Source organism: Chenopodium album, chromosome 14, assembly GCF_948465745.1.
Source record: "Chenopodium album chromosome 14, dcCheAlbu1.1, whole genome shotgun sequence".
Taxonomy (NCBI): Eukaryota; Viridiplantae; Streptophyta; class Magnoliopsida; order Caryophyllales; family Amaranthaceae; genus Chenopodium; species Chenopodium album.
Window position 1 is genome coordinate 5,074,740 of NC_137847.1, and position 16,972 is coordinate 5,091,711.

General features: G+C 33.6%; 1 protein-coding gene across 2 annotated transcripts; it reads right to left on the bottom strand.

Moving 5' to 3' along the window:
• Nucleotides 1–1,547: 1,547 nt before the first annotated feature.
• On the bottom strand, nucleotides 1,548–7,378 carry LOC145579920 (uncharacterized). Of its 2 annotated transcripts, XM_081637224.1 has the most exons (6): nucleotides 6,810–7,378; nucleotides 5,645–5,748; nucleotides 5,127–5,303; nucleotides 4,599–4,871; nucleotides 3,004–4,517; nucleotides 1,548–1,868 (listed from the first exon to the last, which is right to left on the bottom strand). In XM_081637224.1, exons 1-6 carry the CDS (start codon nucleotides 6,983–6,985, stop codon nucleotides 1,719–1,721), a joined length of 2,394 nt encoding a protein of 797 aa, XP_081493350.1. In that variant the 5' UTR covers nucleotides 6,986–7,378; the 3' UTR covers nucleotides 1,548–1,718. The 2 variants fall into 2 exon arrangements, with proteins under 2 accessions (XP_081493350.1, XP_081493348.1); XM_081637222.1 differs by having other exon boundaries at nucleotides 3,004–4,871; nucleotides 6,810–7,377.
• Between the last annotated feature and the right edge of the window lie 9,594 nt (nucleotides 7,379–16,972).

Here is a 16,972-nt window from a genome sequence, read left to right on the forward strand (position 1 = left end):
TTTTGAGGGAGGATTTGCTTTTTTATTTCATGGATTGCTATAGAGTTGTTTCATGGGTAAAATTTTGTACGGGATTGAAAAAGAGGTTAATATTTCGATTACAATCTAATGAATCAGACGGAAATTTTCTCCACGGCTACAACAGAGCGATAGACCCCCTCGCCGAAAAAGGCTGTAAACCACAGCGATATGAAAGAGGGTATGAAGAATATACGATTTGCAACAATGATCTTAGCTTTGCTTACGGAATGTTTTTATTTGATTCAATTATGATGTATTTGTTAGATTTAAATCTCTTTGTAGATGTCGTATGACTTTTATTTATGAATCAATTTTATTTAAAAAAAAAATAAATAACAAAGCAAGTTCCATGATCAACCATCAGTGTAAGAAAAATTGGATTCAATAAAGAAAACCCGTGGGCCCTTGGGCTTTATCATGGGCAAGCACGTGGGCTATAATTGGGCTTTTTTTGCAATTTCAAGCCAACTTGGCCCAACGCGACCCATGGATATTGGGTTGGGCTCAAGAAGGTCTTAGGCCCGTGGTTAAGCCCATGTTCTACAGCCCAAAGCCATCTTTACTCACAACCCCAAGATTCAAGTACTACTTGATATTATCCTATATATTTTTTTTTTTTCTTAATTGTTGTAATTTAACACTAACTCTACAAAATTTTGGGCTATGGGAAAAATGTTGGTAAATAGGTAGAAGGCCACAAGATTTAATTTTAAGTGTTTCTCTATTGAGTACACAACGAAAGGTTTTGGTACTTTTGGACGATGGTGCCCCATTTCCTCTTATTGATTAACAAGTGTTTCTCAAATGGCACAATGGTAATAAAATCAATTATTTTTTATATTTTATACGAAATATTTTATTTGCTGTACAATATTTTATACGTCATCCTTCTTCGCGAACACCATTGTAGCTGCTTTCCTCCTCCATCTTCTCATACTTTCCTCCTCCATTGAAACTACTAACAAACCACTATTTCCACCACCGTATTTCTGGCGGCCGAATTAAACTAAAACCCTAAGAAAATTTAAAGAATTTGTGGCAAGGTTAACCCTAAATGGTAGGGTTATCGCCCTCCTCCATCGAAGCTATTCTGGAGCTTTGAGCACTCCATGGAAGCTTCTTCCTCCTCTATTGAAGCCGTGATATCTCTACTGAAGTTCTACCCTTCTTCCATACTCAGACAAAATTACACTATTAACCCTAACTTATTGGTTATTTACAAATTTACCCTCTTGAGATACAAACTTGTTAATCAATAAGAGAAACTTGTATTTAGCGCTTTTGGACGATATACCTTTGAATGCCCATGCCCTTATAACATTTCAGCACATTTATCATCAGCCTGAGAATAGCAAACCTGCAATCAACACACTCACCTGTAAAGAGTATTCCTGCAATATTTTAAGAAGCCCGAAGGCCGAAGTATTGAACATGCAAAGTAAATAACCATGTTTCACTTGTATGCAAAGAATGCCCAAGACTGGGATAAGTCTTTGCAATTAATGGACAAAATCGGATATCCAGAATGGGTCAAAGAAACAAATGGCATTTCTCATTTACAAATTGCTCTTCAGGCTCTCAGATAATTCAATCTACTAAAGCTGAGCTAATATAGAATTTTTTATTCTTTGTATACATGTAGAAGCATTTAGCTACAAAATCAATATTATATACAGGTGACAGAATTTGGACCAGCCTCACATCTCCCGCAGAAGGTTGCTGATATTCCGAAGCTCCTTAAGAGCAGTTATTGCAGTTACTTGCCCTTTCTCAACAAGGGCATGTTTAGAAAGGCTATCTAATGAGCCAGCTTGACCTTTTTCTTGCTGGAATGTGGACTCGATTACCTGCCACACAAGTCGCATGATCATTAATCAACAGTGCAAGACGCAAAATAAATAGAAGATCATCTGTCAGACAGAGCTCTTCAGCTTCCACAAGATATGCCCATCAATTACAATGCTAGTATGTAATCTCAAGACATCAACAATGGATTTTCTCTAATTAGTACTCGTAGAGCATAATGCTAAGCATTTCATATTTAGCCACCCCCCACTGTACAATTTCCCCATAGATGGCTTATCTACCGTAAAATTGCATAAACTACCTTAGTAACAGCTGCTTTCTACAATCTACATCATGGTCTTACAAAAAGGAGGATTTGGGCCACCTAAAAATTTTAACTCCCGAAGGAATCAAATTTCTACCAGTAGATGGGAAATACTAAGAGATAGCAAAAGGGGGGATTGATCATCACAACGCCACAAACCTTTTTAATAAATCATCGAGCTAGAAAGCAAAAAAAGTAGAGTGTACAAAAATTGAAGATGGTTTAAAATCTTAACTCACATCTCTGCCAATGATAGAAGCTCAGACAAATTCTCTATTACATACCAAAATAGTCCATAGTGGCTGAAGACCAACAATCACAGCCTCACAAGCACACGTACATTGAGATCAAAGTCATAGCTAAACTATAAATGCCATGGGCTTACATTGCATCACTTTGGTGTTGAAAGAGAAAAAAACGCCGGGGGGGGGGGGGGGGGGGCAAATTAGCTATTAGGCAATCTCCAAGATTTGACCTCATATATTTTTATCTTTACTGCAAAACTACCTCAAGGAAAAGAAGGGGTGGGGAGTAGAATGCTCTAGAGTCTATCATTGATGGGGTACATAGGTTATTTGGAAGCACCCCTTTATTTTTATTCTAGTTCGCTTACAAAGGTTGCTAGACCATGTAGTTGTCACTTGTCAGTAAGTCATGCTAATTTTAGAGGATTACAGATAAACAATCAATTTGCTCCACTCTGGTTTTACATTTACACATTAGAGCATGGTTCTCATGTAGTCATGTTTCATTTATAAAAATGCAAAAAACAATTATAGCTACTACGTATTTTATTTGAAAGCAAACACCTAAATCTAAATCATTGAAGAGAGCAAAATAATAAAGTCAATAGGTTCAACTTTGAGCAATACCTGAATATTTTCCAGCATAGATTGGCCAAGGTTCCTCAATGCACATAACATTTTCTGGTCACAGCCATCTGATTTTATATTCGCAAGGCTGTAGTTTGCCTCGTCAACAGAAGATCCTGATTTATTCACCTTAAGACTTCCTCCATCAGATGATTTTACATCCTCAACCTCAGGCCTTTTATCAGAAGTCCCCTCACCAAAAGATTGGCGCCCAAACTTCCAGAACCACTGAAACTTCCCAGATAAACCTTTTCGTTCCTTTGAAGCTGTTGTTGATATTTCTTTTGAGCTACTATCAGAACCAAACACTCCATCAGCATTTGCATCCAGAGCATCAGAAATTGGTAGCAGTGACTCTTCTGCAGTGGATTGAAACGAAGAAGAATCATGGGTTTCACCATCAATTGAATCATGGGATATATGTGAACCAATACTGCTCTTCTCAGAGTCATTTTCAGCAGGACTCAGTGGCTCTGAAAAGGCGGGAGAATGCTCTTCACTGGCAACACTCAGGCCAGAACATCTCTCGCCAGAGTAAGCATCATTTTCATGCTCAGCATTTTGAACGTATACATAAGACTCAATATAAGGGGGGTCCTCGAGACAAGAAAATTTATCATGATCTGTTTCTTCAGAATCTTCCCCAAAGTTCAGCTGCTGGGACAAATCTTCAAGCAGACTTCTTCTGACAGCTGGTCTTTTATCCTTCTGTGTACTTTCTTTTTTTGATGGAGATGGGTCAGATTCCGTTCTAGATAATTTTGATTTGATCTTCTCTGTCCAACCTTTCTTCTGAGATGATACCTGTTTGGCAGAAGTTTCCTTCTTAGTTTCTTCTACCTCCTGTGCAACTCTCCATTTCTCTTCCCAATATGTCTCAGGTACAAGACTCACAGGTGTTCCAGGACCACGTGAATCAAATGAAAGGCTATGTGCATGACCTTTCACTGCCATTTGCTTGCTCTGGGGGCCAAGGGGGCCAAGAGGGCCAAGCCCAATCACTGGAGTAGAATGTGAAGGAACATTAGCAGCTAGAGCAAGTGCCACCAAAGATTTTGCTTTTCCTATCAACTTCTCCAGGTCTACATTTTTTGGGAAATTGAGTAATCTTTGAAGGCACGAAGTGACATATTCAGTGGCAAGCAGAGAAGATCTCACATTGAGCATCATGGCAACAGCCATGGCAGAGATAAATGCTCCCCTGGGGGAGTTCAAGACCCCAGGATCATTTGCGGGAGCTGTACTAGATGCACTGTTATCATATGAAAACATCTCATCCCAGATAACCAGCAGGTTCTCAAGAGAAAACTCACGGCCAAATAGAACACGTAACCAACGAAGAGCAAAGTATTGAGGTTCAACACCTAGTTCAGCAAGGTGATTGTACAGTGAGGAATCAACAATGGAAAGCAAGTGGTAAAGTGCCAATGAAGCTTCAATGACTGGGGGTAAGCCAGTTTGGGTGGCATTTGCTGGTGGATGGGAGAAAAACTCAGCCATGGCTACAGCACCACCTGCTCCACTCATCAAAGCATCAAACATACAGTATGCATCATGTTCCATAAACTTTTCAGATAACAAAATGCCAAGCTCACCCTCTGCCCCGTAAGGATCACTTAGCTGAACAATGATTTGTACACTGGCATCAAGTTCAGAAAAACTCGTATGTTTCCTGGGTCTTTCTTGAGGGCTAGCATCATCTTCTAGACTATTCACAGATATCTTGAAATTGAAATCATGAGTTTCATGCAACAAAACCTCGTCAAATTTGTCTACAAAGTGCTCTTCATAAATTTGTCGAACTTCATTAAGATGCTGAATATCAGCATGAAGTACATATAATAAAGGAGCCAACAGTTCATGCATCCCTACAATCGGAGCACAGACAAAAAAAAGAATTAGAAGCAAGAGGAGAATTATTAATTCCTATGTGATCATAGTTAACATCCACTTAATCAAGAAATTCATGGGTTATGACTCCATGAGTTCTGATTCCTGGATGCAAAAAATTATATTATCAAGGAAATATAAAGACAACTCATTATCACAGTATGTTAACTTTTACAACAATCCAAGTCTCGCCATCAAAAACAACCATAGTACTAATCAAAGCAGCACTCTACCTTGTCTATAACCACATTCTGGATGTCGAAGGCACCACAACAATAAAATCCGCCTCAACAAGCCTTGACATCCTGGTGTCTGGAAATAACTACCATGCTCAGGGTACAAGCGAGATAAATCTTTGTCAACCATTTGTTCCAACTCTGCATTTCGAAAAAAGCGACCCCATGTGCTATCTGCACAAACAAACAGCACAGTTACAACTCATATTCCGCTTTCATTAATTTTTCCCTTTCTATGAGTACTTGGGCATGCACAACAAACTTATTCTATAATTTCTCTCCTTTCTTGTTATCACTTTTCTCTACAAATTATCCAGTTCATGATAAGTGAGGTGTCTAGATGAAAATGGAAATGTCAGGTAGGGATTTCAGACTCTTGAAATTTAGAGTGTCTGATATGGATACATGATAATATGAAGAACAAAATAAGATATAGAGGAGGATTTGAAGCAACAAGCCCAAGGTACAGTATATAATTATATAAATCTGTTCAAAATGCATAAAATATAGCTCACCAGGATTTTGGGACAGTGGGTTATCTACAACTAGATCTGAAGAATTGTCACTAAATTTGGTTACATGTGGATCAACAAGGAGGCACCTCCTTAAGGCAGCATACCTGTGGAAAAAAACATTACTTCACTTCAGAACAAGAAACAAATCTAGATTCTTTCAAGAAGGCAATCACAGCACCGGGTTTGTAAATAAAAAATTTGAAAAAATGATTTGTCAAGTTTTTACTAGATGATATTACAGTGCGTTACCAAAGCAAATCGAGCAGGGTATCAAGTTGAATATGAGTTTATGAATTTGGTATACTTAAAGTGGCACCTTATCTAAGTCAACTTATCTCTTTACTTTTAGCATGCATTTTTTACTTGGATGGTTGGAATGTCTCTACACCATACAAATTCATCTCTGAATATTTTAAGCCTTTCGAATAAACTCAAAGAGCTTATCTCAATTATATTCTATAGTTGCTCCATCGGGGATACTTCAGCAAAAATTCATACTTAAGTACATGAAATGTCAGGTTTTTACTACGGGCAGATGAAACAGCATTATATGCCGCGAAGACGATTCAACTTTAGCAATTAAGAGTAAATCCGCAAGATATCAACGAACAAATTACACATTATAACATGTATCCTTCAGTTACAAGTAATAAGAATGTACCGTATCTCAATATCAGCTAAATCATCGAAAACACAAGCGAAATCAATGTCCTTGCAAACAATTAAAATTCACTCGAGAGTAAAACTGCCCAAATACCACAAATTCACCCTCTTCCCCCCCCCCCCCCCCCCTCCTCTCTCCCACAACATGATTTTTCTTTCAAACTGTAAACTATGGAGTACATAAAGCTATGTTGTGAATCTTATGATTAATACAACAATACATATCTCCTTATAAATTACAAAAAAACGAATTCAGGTAAGCTCAATTATGTAGCTAACAATAAGGCCAAATTTTTAATTAATTCATGGAATTCCAACTAATTTCATTAATAAAATACAACCAAACAAATAAGCTAACAAAACTTAAAACCCAGAAACAAAATCATCTAAAAACCAAAACCCAATTCATAAAACCGATGACAACAACATGAACCCTAAATTAATCTTTCCCAGATTAAAATTAATTAACAAGTAAGCAAGCTATTTAGACAGAGGAAATTACCGACGGCGAGAATCAGCGGAGACGCGGCGAAGATCATCAATGGAGGAGGAAGAAGAAGAGGGAAGAACCCCAAGATTTATACGCCATCGAACACTTCTAAGATCAGGAAAACGCGACTCCATTGAAGAACACGGCAACGATTCCGCCATGTCCATCAAATTTACCGCCGGAGGCATGATTTTCCGGCGAAATCACTCCGACCCAATTGCACAATAGCTCATATCAATCGATCAAAACAATAAGGATTGAATTTTTCTAAGAGATAATGAAATGGGTAGGAAGAAATTAATAAATAAAATCAAAAAATGTTTAAAAGGGGGGAAATTTGAATTAGATTATGAAGAAATTAGGGAAAGACTTGGTTATAGAAAGAGAAAGAGTTGGTGTTAGAGTTGAGAGGATCAGAAAGATATAGACAGATCTTGTCAATGATTTATTCTCGGGTTTCTGCTACTATTTGGCGCAATTGAGGAGAGAGAATGAAAGAGAGAGACAAAATGATCAAGCTTTGAGACGTCACTAGAATTATTGTCGTTGTACACGCTCTCTCATTCTTCCCCTTTTTTTAATCAAGATAGATGTAAAATCTTGTATGAGACGGTCTAATAATACCTATTAATTAATTGATAGATTTCTAATTTAGGATAGATTATATGGTTGTTAGGCTTATATCTAGCTGAGTACAAAGCTAGTATGAGTTCATCTTGAATTGAAATGAGTTCGAACTTAAGCTCTGATTTGAGTTTTTGAGTTTCAGTCAAGTTTTTAATTTTTAAAAGATTGTTAGTTTTTGAGTTGAGCTTGAGGTCGAATTGCATTGAATTATTAACAGTTTAACACTTCTAGTCATACCATTTGATACAAAATCACTCAATGTCTTTCTATTTAACCTAATACTTGAATATGTTTAGGTATTTTACTTTTTCCATTATTATAAGATGTTCTATCAATATTTTTTGTAACTTTTAATAACACGTGATTGAAAATGTGCATTGAAAACTATGAAAATGTAAACATATATACGAACATAGAAAGTATTTCTTTGGTTTTAATACTGACACTTGTTCTTGTTTAAGTGAAGTGTAATAAACTTCATCATGCATACTGTATTAATTGATGTGAGTATAGTACTTTACTACTACCAAAATGGATGTACACTAACCACCAACCATTAATAATGATGCTTATAAGGGGTTAAGTCAATTAAACGCCTAATTAAGTATCAAAGACATCTTAAATAGTGGTGTAACTTGTTGAGATTAAGAGCACTATCATCCACATGGATTCCTATATTGCTAATTTTACTATTTAACATGTCTATAATTGATCTAATATTGCATCTCATGTACTACTAGTCTTGTACTCTTTCTACATTCGTCTTCTTGTCATTAATATAGGCACTTAATTGATACCTGCAAGGCTGCAATTTACCTGATTAAACTTCCAAACTCTGAAAATGGCAAATAATTCAACCTTGTATGAAGTTATTTACTATTTCACGGAAAGAGCGTTGTTTATATCATGACTCGTTTCCAACCCATGATGTATAAAGATAATAATAGTACTGTGTATATATATATACGTAGTATAATACTAAGGTGTGAATAAATAACACCAACAAAGACGTGATATTGTTTTAACAAGATAAATATAACCTACAAAGTAAAATAAAGTAGTACTTTAAAAAATATTCAAGCTCAAATTTGCGAAATTATAAGAAGCTTGTAACACACTCCCTTTTTTTGTAAAGCTTGTCATTATCTATCACCCATCGAATAAGAAATTCACAACATACATATCACTTTTCTATTTCTATTTGAACTCGAGCAAACAATTTATAGGTCATTGACAACAATAAAATTTAAAGTTGTTAAAACCCTTTCCGTCTCAAATTTTAGGACCATGAAAATAAACTAAACAATGAAATATAAATCTTATAATATAATGATCACAATTAACCTTAAAAATAAAGTGGAATAAATATAATAATAATTAAAATCATCACTATAATGACTAACTTCTAAAATGCACCGGCCATTGCTTGGTTAAGTTGGATAAATCTTGAAAATTATATTCCAAGATACCATTATTTGATACTAACCCATGTCCACTAGCTCAACTACAAATCCACAATTCCACAAATTATTTTATTTTGTCCTTTTTCATTTTAATTGTCTTACCCTATTAAAAAAATAACAGATCAGCCATACCACTAAAAAATTAAAGTTATTTTCTAAACAAAAATTCTGATTGGTTACCAAGCCATTTAGCCAGTTGTAAAATTTTGTTTTGTTTAATAGCTGTACTTTATCTTCCTAGAATAAAACTTTGTTTTCATGATATACTGATATTGACATTTTTATATTCTCACAAATTGTTCATGATTGGAGTTAAACCTTTTTTTTTTTTTTTTTTTTTAAAAAAAAAATGAAGGGTTTTACATGAGGAGAATTTTACAAAGTAGTCAAACTGCGTGGCTGACAAGTTAGCTAATGTATCATGGCTACAATTTGTTGAGGACATCATCTTTGGTCTTATCCTCCTATGGTGTGTTATTGTGTACTTCGTATTTGTGTAGTTGTGTGGAGGGTTCTTTTTTTTTTGTTGGTCTTTGAAATATGGAAATAGTGGATACTTATGTGGACAGATAACTAGATAAGGATTGTATGTGTCAATAGTTTTTGGGTTTGAGTGTAGGTTAAACAACGTACTGCAAAATCAACATCATTTTAGGTATATCGTATAACATTACGTCTTTAGACTTTTTACATACTAGTATAATAAGTTTAGTTCGTTCTTTTTCATGAATATATTGTGTCATACTGACAGTTGGATGCGTTGTGTAAGGAATGTATGAGACTCGAATTTCCAACCACTATATCAATGAGGTTAAAGCTTTAACTCTCTCTAACCGTGTAGCACTTAATTAGCAACCACACTCATTCATACCAAATTTTAATATGTAGTCACCAATCAACAAAGTAGTGGTGAGCAATAGTTTAAAAATATTTAGATTATTATTCTCCCCATTTCATAATAAGTGCATTAATTTAATTGACATTTCATACACGTCAATAATACACAAATTAACCATTTATAACAATACATGCATTTTTATTAGAAACTATGGATTATAAAAATTGATACAATATTATATGTGTTGTGACTACTCTATAGAGTAAAATAATTTTACACAATTACAATTACATTTATATATAAAATGATAATAAATGGTCAAGATTAATTAATTAATTTAAAGCAGTATTGCACGCAAAAACTAAAAATGTGATAAACTTAATAACCGAAGATAAAGGAAGTTATGTTTCTCAAAAACATCCAATATAATTTGTAGTTGACGGGTACAACGTAAAATTTCGCAAATTAGTTTATTCAAAAGTATAATCAGTAGTATTCAAATTCAATTTTGATGGCTCATAGGCATTGATCCTTTCACATACAACACTCACTTTCATTAAAAATTCTCCTTCTCAAATTGACAAAACCAAGGCCTTGAACGAGGGAGGTGATACACATATAATGGTTGTATGTGGACCACACATATATTACCAATAGAAAATTGATAACTCATTATTAGTTAAAAAAATGAGAGGGAAAAATAAATGGGAAAAAAATTTAGTTTTAGGCGCCATTTATCATAAATAGGAGGGAAGAATTTTATTGGCACCTAATAACAATCTCGTTATTAAAAAAATATTTTACGTTACTAAAAAATACAAATTTGTTACCAGAGATAATAGGGTCCTAGTCAACATCATTAATGAAGAGAGATGTTTATTATAAGAATCGAAAAATACTTCATTAGACGATATTTTACAAACTACAAATCAAAAAAATATTATTAAAAAGCCAATAAAATTATTTTATAAAGATCTTTCTATAGACATCCATATCATATATTTTCGAAAAAATTATGAAGTTGGACAATTTCAACCTTACTATAGTGTGTGATCTTATTAATAAATGTTAGTAATTAGCTAGTCGTTATGGTTACTACAAAAATTTCAAACATACAAAAAATGTACAAATTATAATTTATTACATATAAAATAATTGTATAAAAATAAATAGGTGTTAGATACAATTATAAAATTATCAAGTGTTGTACGGATTAATTTATACTTCGTACATTGGAGGATTTAATTCAGCTGTTGAAGGGTTTAAAACAAATAATCGATAATTAAAACGAAATCACGAAAGGTTACCCATTAAAATTATAAAGGTCAAAATTGTAATTTTGGTACTTATAATTAAACATGATAATCAAGGTTATATCCATACTTGGGTTTGAATAAAATAATTGAGAGTTAAATTCAAAAAATCAATTTATTGCTAAATAGTTGTTACTAGAAAAGCTGCTATTCTGAAATTATAAGTTAATTATAACATTTTAGGATATTATATTTGTTGCTTTCATTACTATATTATTTATGTCACAATAATAAAATTCATAGAAGGACGGTAACATATTTTTCTTGAAAAAAGGGACAAATTATGTGCTTGTAAGGGAGCAAAATCAAAACAATGTAACATCAATGTTGTTTTATGTTCAGCGTTAGTAACAAGGATTACGAGATAAATGAAAGAAAATATACTTCGTAATATTCTTAATTGTTATGTCGGTTTAAGATATTTTCTTACCAAAGTTGATTCTTTGTATTACTAAATAATTTACAAATTTAAGTGTTCGACGTTTTTAGGAGTTATTATGCATTTTCTACATCGTATCCTTAAGTCTAAAACTTTTTTTTTCCCAACCCTTTACAGATGTCCTTTGAATCTCTAATTCATTGTAAGGGTAAATACAAAAAATTTCGAATATAGGGTAAATAATGTGCTTGCAATGAATCATATTCGAAACAATTTAACATTAATGCAATTTTATGCTCAGCGTTAATAACCAAGATTGCGAGATAAACACTATGTCAACACATGTATCTTTAAGATATGTACTTACCAAACATATCAGCTTGTATTACTAAATAATTTGCGAATTAAAGTGTTCGAAATTATTGGGGGTTTTCTCATTTTTTGCCACGACTTTAAACCATTTTCAGCCATTAGTGAGGTCCTTCAAATCTTCTTACCCCCGTATCTTACCATGTAAAAAAAATGAAAAAAAATATGTCTTTGGATACTTTTGTCCCTTTAATAATTGTATTTCAACCCAAAATCCAAATTCAATAGAAAATGGCAGGAAGAACAAGAAGAGAAGATTCATTTCAATACTTTAATACGGAGTATTACGGTATATATATAGTGGAAGAAGACCCATATCAATACTTTTGATTGTTTTATCAACAAAATCCCAATATAATTTAACAAAAAAAAAAATCATCTTATTTGAGAATTTTATTTTATTTTTTGACAACAAAAAATGGGCAAATTTATCCAAGCAACATCAACTAACGAATTGTATATTTAAGCTATAGCAACATCAGCTATAACAACAAAACTTGGGCCTTCTTGCAGCTATACATTAAGAGTTCCAAGGCATAGACTAAGAGCAAACACAATGGTTGTGGGCAACCATTGTGGTTATTGCTTATTTTATTAATTTCTACATCTTCCACCTCACCTATAACCACTCTTATACCCATTTAATAACCAATGTCTCCCAATAGTTAACCACAACTTTTTGGTTATACATTTTCTCTCTCCTACTTTTACCCAATCCCACCACACAATATCTCTCTTAATAATTAATACACTTGGTAATAATCAATTAAAACTAATAATTATTATTAGCATACATTAGTTAAATAAAATGACTTATGTTTAAAATTAATGCATTATATTATTGAATTAGTAAGTAATTAGTCGTTAATTAAGAAATACACAATAATTAAGAAATACACAATAATTGTAACTTTACTAAATTCGATAATAATAAAAATAATACATATTCTATCAAATGACAACAATCTTTAAAAGATAAAAACAAACCGTGCTTGAGTACAAATACAATAATTTAATGTTACGATTATACAACTATTAACGCAAATTATTTTGCCTACTGTTAACACCGAATTTAAGCCACATATGTTCAACTAAGTCTTTCTTCAAGGCTTTATGCATAGATTCATCACGAACACGAGCTCTATTAGACATATAAATTTCCAAACTTGCAATTCGGTTGTTGCTATTTTCGAACTGAAAAGGCTCTTCAGTGTTTCTATTACTTGAAGACGCATTTGTAGCTTGATCGTATTCATTTGGATCGTAATAAGTTTTATACGTATCTCTTTCGTCCTCAATGATCATATTGTGCATAATGATACATGCTATCATTATTTTTCCTAACATTGATGCGTCACGAGCTAGCGTAGGATTCCGTATTATTGCAAAACGAGCTTGTAATACTCCAAAAGCACGCTCAACATCCTTTCGTCTAGCTTCTTGTAATTTGGCAAAAAGACCTTCTTTTTCATTTTGTGGTAGTGATATTGTAGGAATGAATGCTGCCCATTTAGGATATATACCATCAGTGAGATAATACCCCATATTGTATTGATGGTCATTCACAACATAGTTAATAGAAGGTGCACGACCTTCAAAAATATCGTTAAACAAAGGGGATCTATCAAGAACGTTAATATCATTACGACTACTTGGTGTCCCAAAAAAAGCATGCCAGATCCAAAGATCATATGATGCCACAGCTTCCAAGATTAATGTGGGCTGACCTGGTCTTCCAGAAAACATACCTTTTAATCGAAGTGGACAATTTTTCCACCGGCAATGCATGCAATCAATAGAACCTAGCATGCCTGGAAATCCTCGACGTTCACCAATTCTTAGTAGTCTTACCAGATCTTCTTCATTGGGCTTTCTAAGGTATTCATCACTAAAGTAAGAGACAATTCCTTCCACAAAATGTTGTAGTGAATCTCTTGCAAGAGATGCACTTATTCAAATGTAGTTATCCACAAAATCAACAGAGGTGCCATAAGCTATTAGCCTCATAGCAGCTGTGCATTTTGCAATCCGGAGACACCTAATCTTCCAGTAGCATCTTGTCTTTGTTGAAAGAAGGGATGACGTTCTTCTAAAGTTTGCTTTATTCGAAGAAATATATGTTTGTTCATGCGAAATCTCCGACGAAATAACTGTGGGGGAAACACGAGATGGTCAGCAAAGTAGTCATTCCATAAACGATTGTGTCCATTCTCACGATCCCTTGGAACAGGGATCCTTAGTGCCCTTGGAACTTGATTTAACATCTGATATACTTCAATTGGATTGGATATAAAAACTTCATCCATCATTCGGTTAACAAGACGATTGGCTTGCCTTCGTCTTTCATATCGTTTTGTTTGACTATTTTCTGAATTGGATGAAGAATTAGAAGATTTGGAGCTTTCGTCGGATGACATGTTATTAAAACCAAGTTGATATGAGAATGGAAGGTAGAAGTTTTTTAGGGGAAAAGATGGATGGTTAATCAAGTGAAATGTATCTCATCCATTTTATAGAACAAATGTGTTGGGTATGTAGTCATCTTTATTGTCTTATATGATGAATTTGAAGTCTTGCATGCATGCATTGATTTAAAAAAAAATTAATAATTTTTCAGTAATGTAGATGCATGCATTTGTATTGTCATTATCATCTTAGCATTGTTGTGTACGTAAAAGCAATGTAATGTTACTATTACCTTTTCCGTGTTAAGTACATCAGTGTACAGTGTTTATCACTATTACCTTTTCAGTGTTAAGTACATCAGTGTCTAGTATCTAACATTTGCTTTTTAGTGTTGGGTACATCAATTCTTTTTCAGTGTAATGTAAATCAATGTACATCTTTTGCTGTGAAATATCAAAGTGAATTGATGGGTTTAGTCAGATCAATAATAATTATATGTACATATAAAGCGTATAATACGATTTTAATACTAGATATGTAATAAACTTGTTTTTTTTTTATTAATAATAACATTATAATATAACATTCATTCATATCCTAAATCAACAGCACATTAAAAATTGCCAAAATAAAAATCGAACCTTAGTACATAAAACAGAAAACTAAAAAAACAAATTATTTGAAATTAAGCAACATTTAAACTATGATTAACCATACACCTAGTACATCAGTCTGAGGGGAACAACTTCTTCAATAAATTGTTCCTTAGTTCTTGATCTTCCGAAAATAGGTTTGGCTTTGAATCGAGGTGTTTAAATAACTCCATATTAATCTTTCTTTGCTTCCTTGCTTCTTTCTCCCTTTCTAGTTGCAACCTTGTAAGTTCCACTTGATTTTCTGATTGCCTTATAAGGTTCATGTTCTAGGCTGTGTCCAACCATTGTTGCCATGCTCCAAATGGCATATTTGCCATCTTGCTCTTTCCTTTATTTTTGCTAGATTCGTTGCTGGAAGGCAAGCCTAAATACCCAATATCACCATTGGTTGGTGTTTCTGGGTTTGATGAAGATGAGTAGTTGCTAGGTTCATTGAAACGTGATCTCTTTGAGTCACTTCCTTGAGTAGATGTTTTTTGCTTGTATTTTTGAACAATATCTTCACTTGGTTTCCACACATCATGTTGTATCAAAATGTCCCAAATATGCTTGTCTTGAAAGGTTTTAGACATCAATGATGTCTTTGTTTTGTCAGCAGCATATATACTATATGCTGCCTTCATAACATCTTCATCATTGTGACCACTTCTCCTTCTTGATTCAGAATGAGCATGTGAACCACAAAATTTAGAACATGAAGCACTGATCCTTCTCCAACGGTTTCTAAGTTGCTCCGAACTCCTCATTTTCAACAAATCTTCTCGTGTTACCCCGTCAGTACCTTCTTCGAAACACCTTTATTTGTATAATCTAACGTTATTATGCATTTCTTCAATTTTCCTCCAAAAAACATCCCCCTTTTGGTTAGTGTTATTTTTTTATTTTGACTAAACTTAAGCCAAGCCTTCACAAGAACCACTTCTTCAGCTTTTGACCAAAACTTTGTTTTTCCATCTTGATTACCTTCTTCATGACCTCTTTCATTGACTTCAACTTCTTCAACTTCTGGTTCATTGTCGTCATCTGATGCATTCGATGTGTATGAGCAATTGAAACTCAGAAATACACTATCATCACCTTGTGACATAGGAAATTGGGACATAGGAAATGTTGGATCACCTTGCGAGATTTGAATATTCTCAAAAGATAGGATAACATTTTGAGAATATGAATAATTAGGATTTTGTGGTGGTTGAAAAGGATAAGAAGTGAAAGTACTTGGATTTGAGAAATTAAGATTTTGTGAACCGTAATTCGAAAATTGTTGAGAATTTGTATCTAAATCTGAGTTGAGATCAATTGGAATGTTAGAATAGTAAGCTTGAACATTTGGATTATTTTGGGGTTGTGATGAGTTTTGAGATTTTGTGGGTTTTTTTTTTCTATTAGATTTTGGAATATTCAACTCTTACACAATTTGATAATAAAGAGAGTAATATTCACTAAAAAAAAAAAATTGTTTCAAAATACCTCAATATTGGGCTCATTTTATAGAGAAAAATAAAATAGAGTCGTTGGTGTTTTTTTTTTTTAGAATTGTATTTTAAAAATTATGGTCGTTACAAAATTACAACAGTAATAAAAATCAGAGCAAATCTCAACCATTGATTAAAGAAATAGGTGCCACAATCCTCTTGTGCCACGTCATCATGGGTTGTCATAAAAACCCATCCACTTGCAATATTTAATTGCATAACCAAGCCAAATAATCGGTTATGAGAATAACCAGGTTATTGTAAAATTCCCCCAACTTTTTCTCTCTCTTTATTTTTTTTTATTATTTTTTCAGTTTCTCTCTCCCAATAACCAACCCAATTGGTTAACCATTGGGCATGCTCTAAGCTTAGCTAGAGTAGATTTATTCCCATTACTCCTAATGAAAGCAAAAGAAATAACATTACTCTGATTCATCAATCTCCTTATATCATTTTAAATTATGTCGAAAGTCGAAATTTCTTTCTTTCTACTACGCAATGGAGGACCTCACGGTCCAATTCCACCACAAAGCAATGACAACCAGCCTCCATTGCTACCTTAATATGGACAAAAGTTTCGAATATGATGAAATGTATTACCTCCGTTTTTTTATTAGTTGACACGTTTTGACTTTAGCACTATTCACAC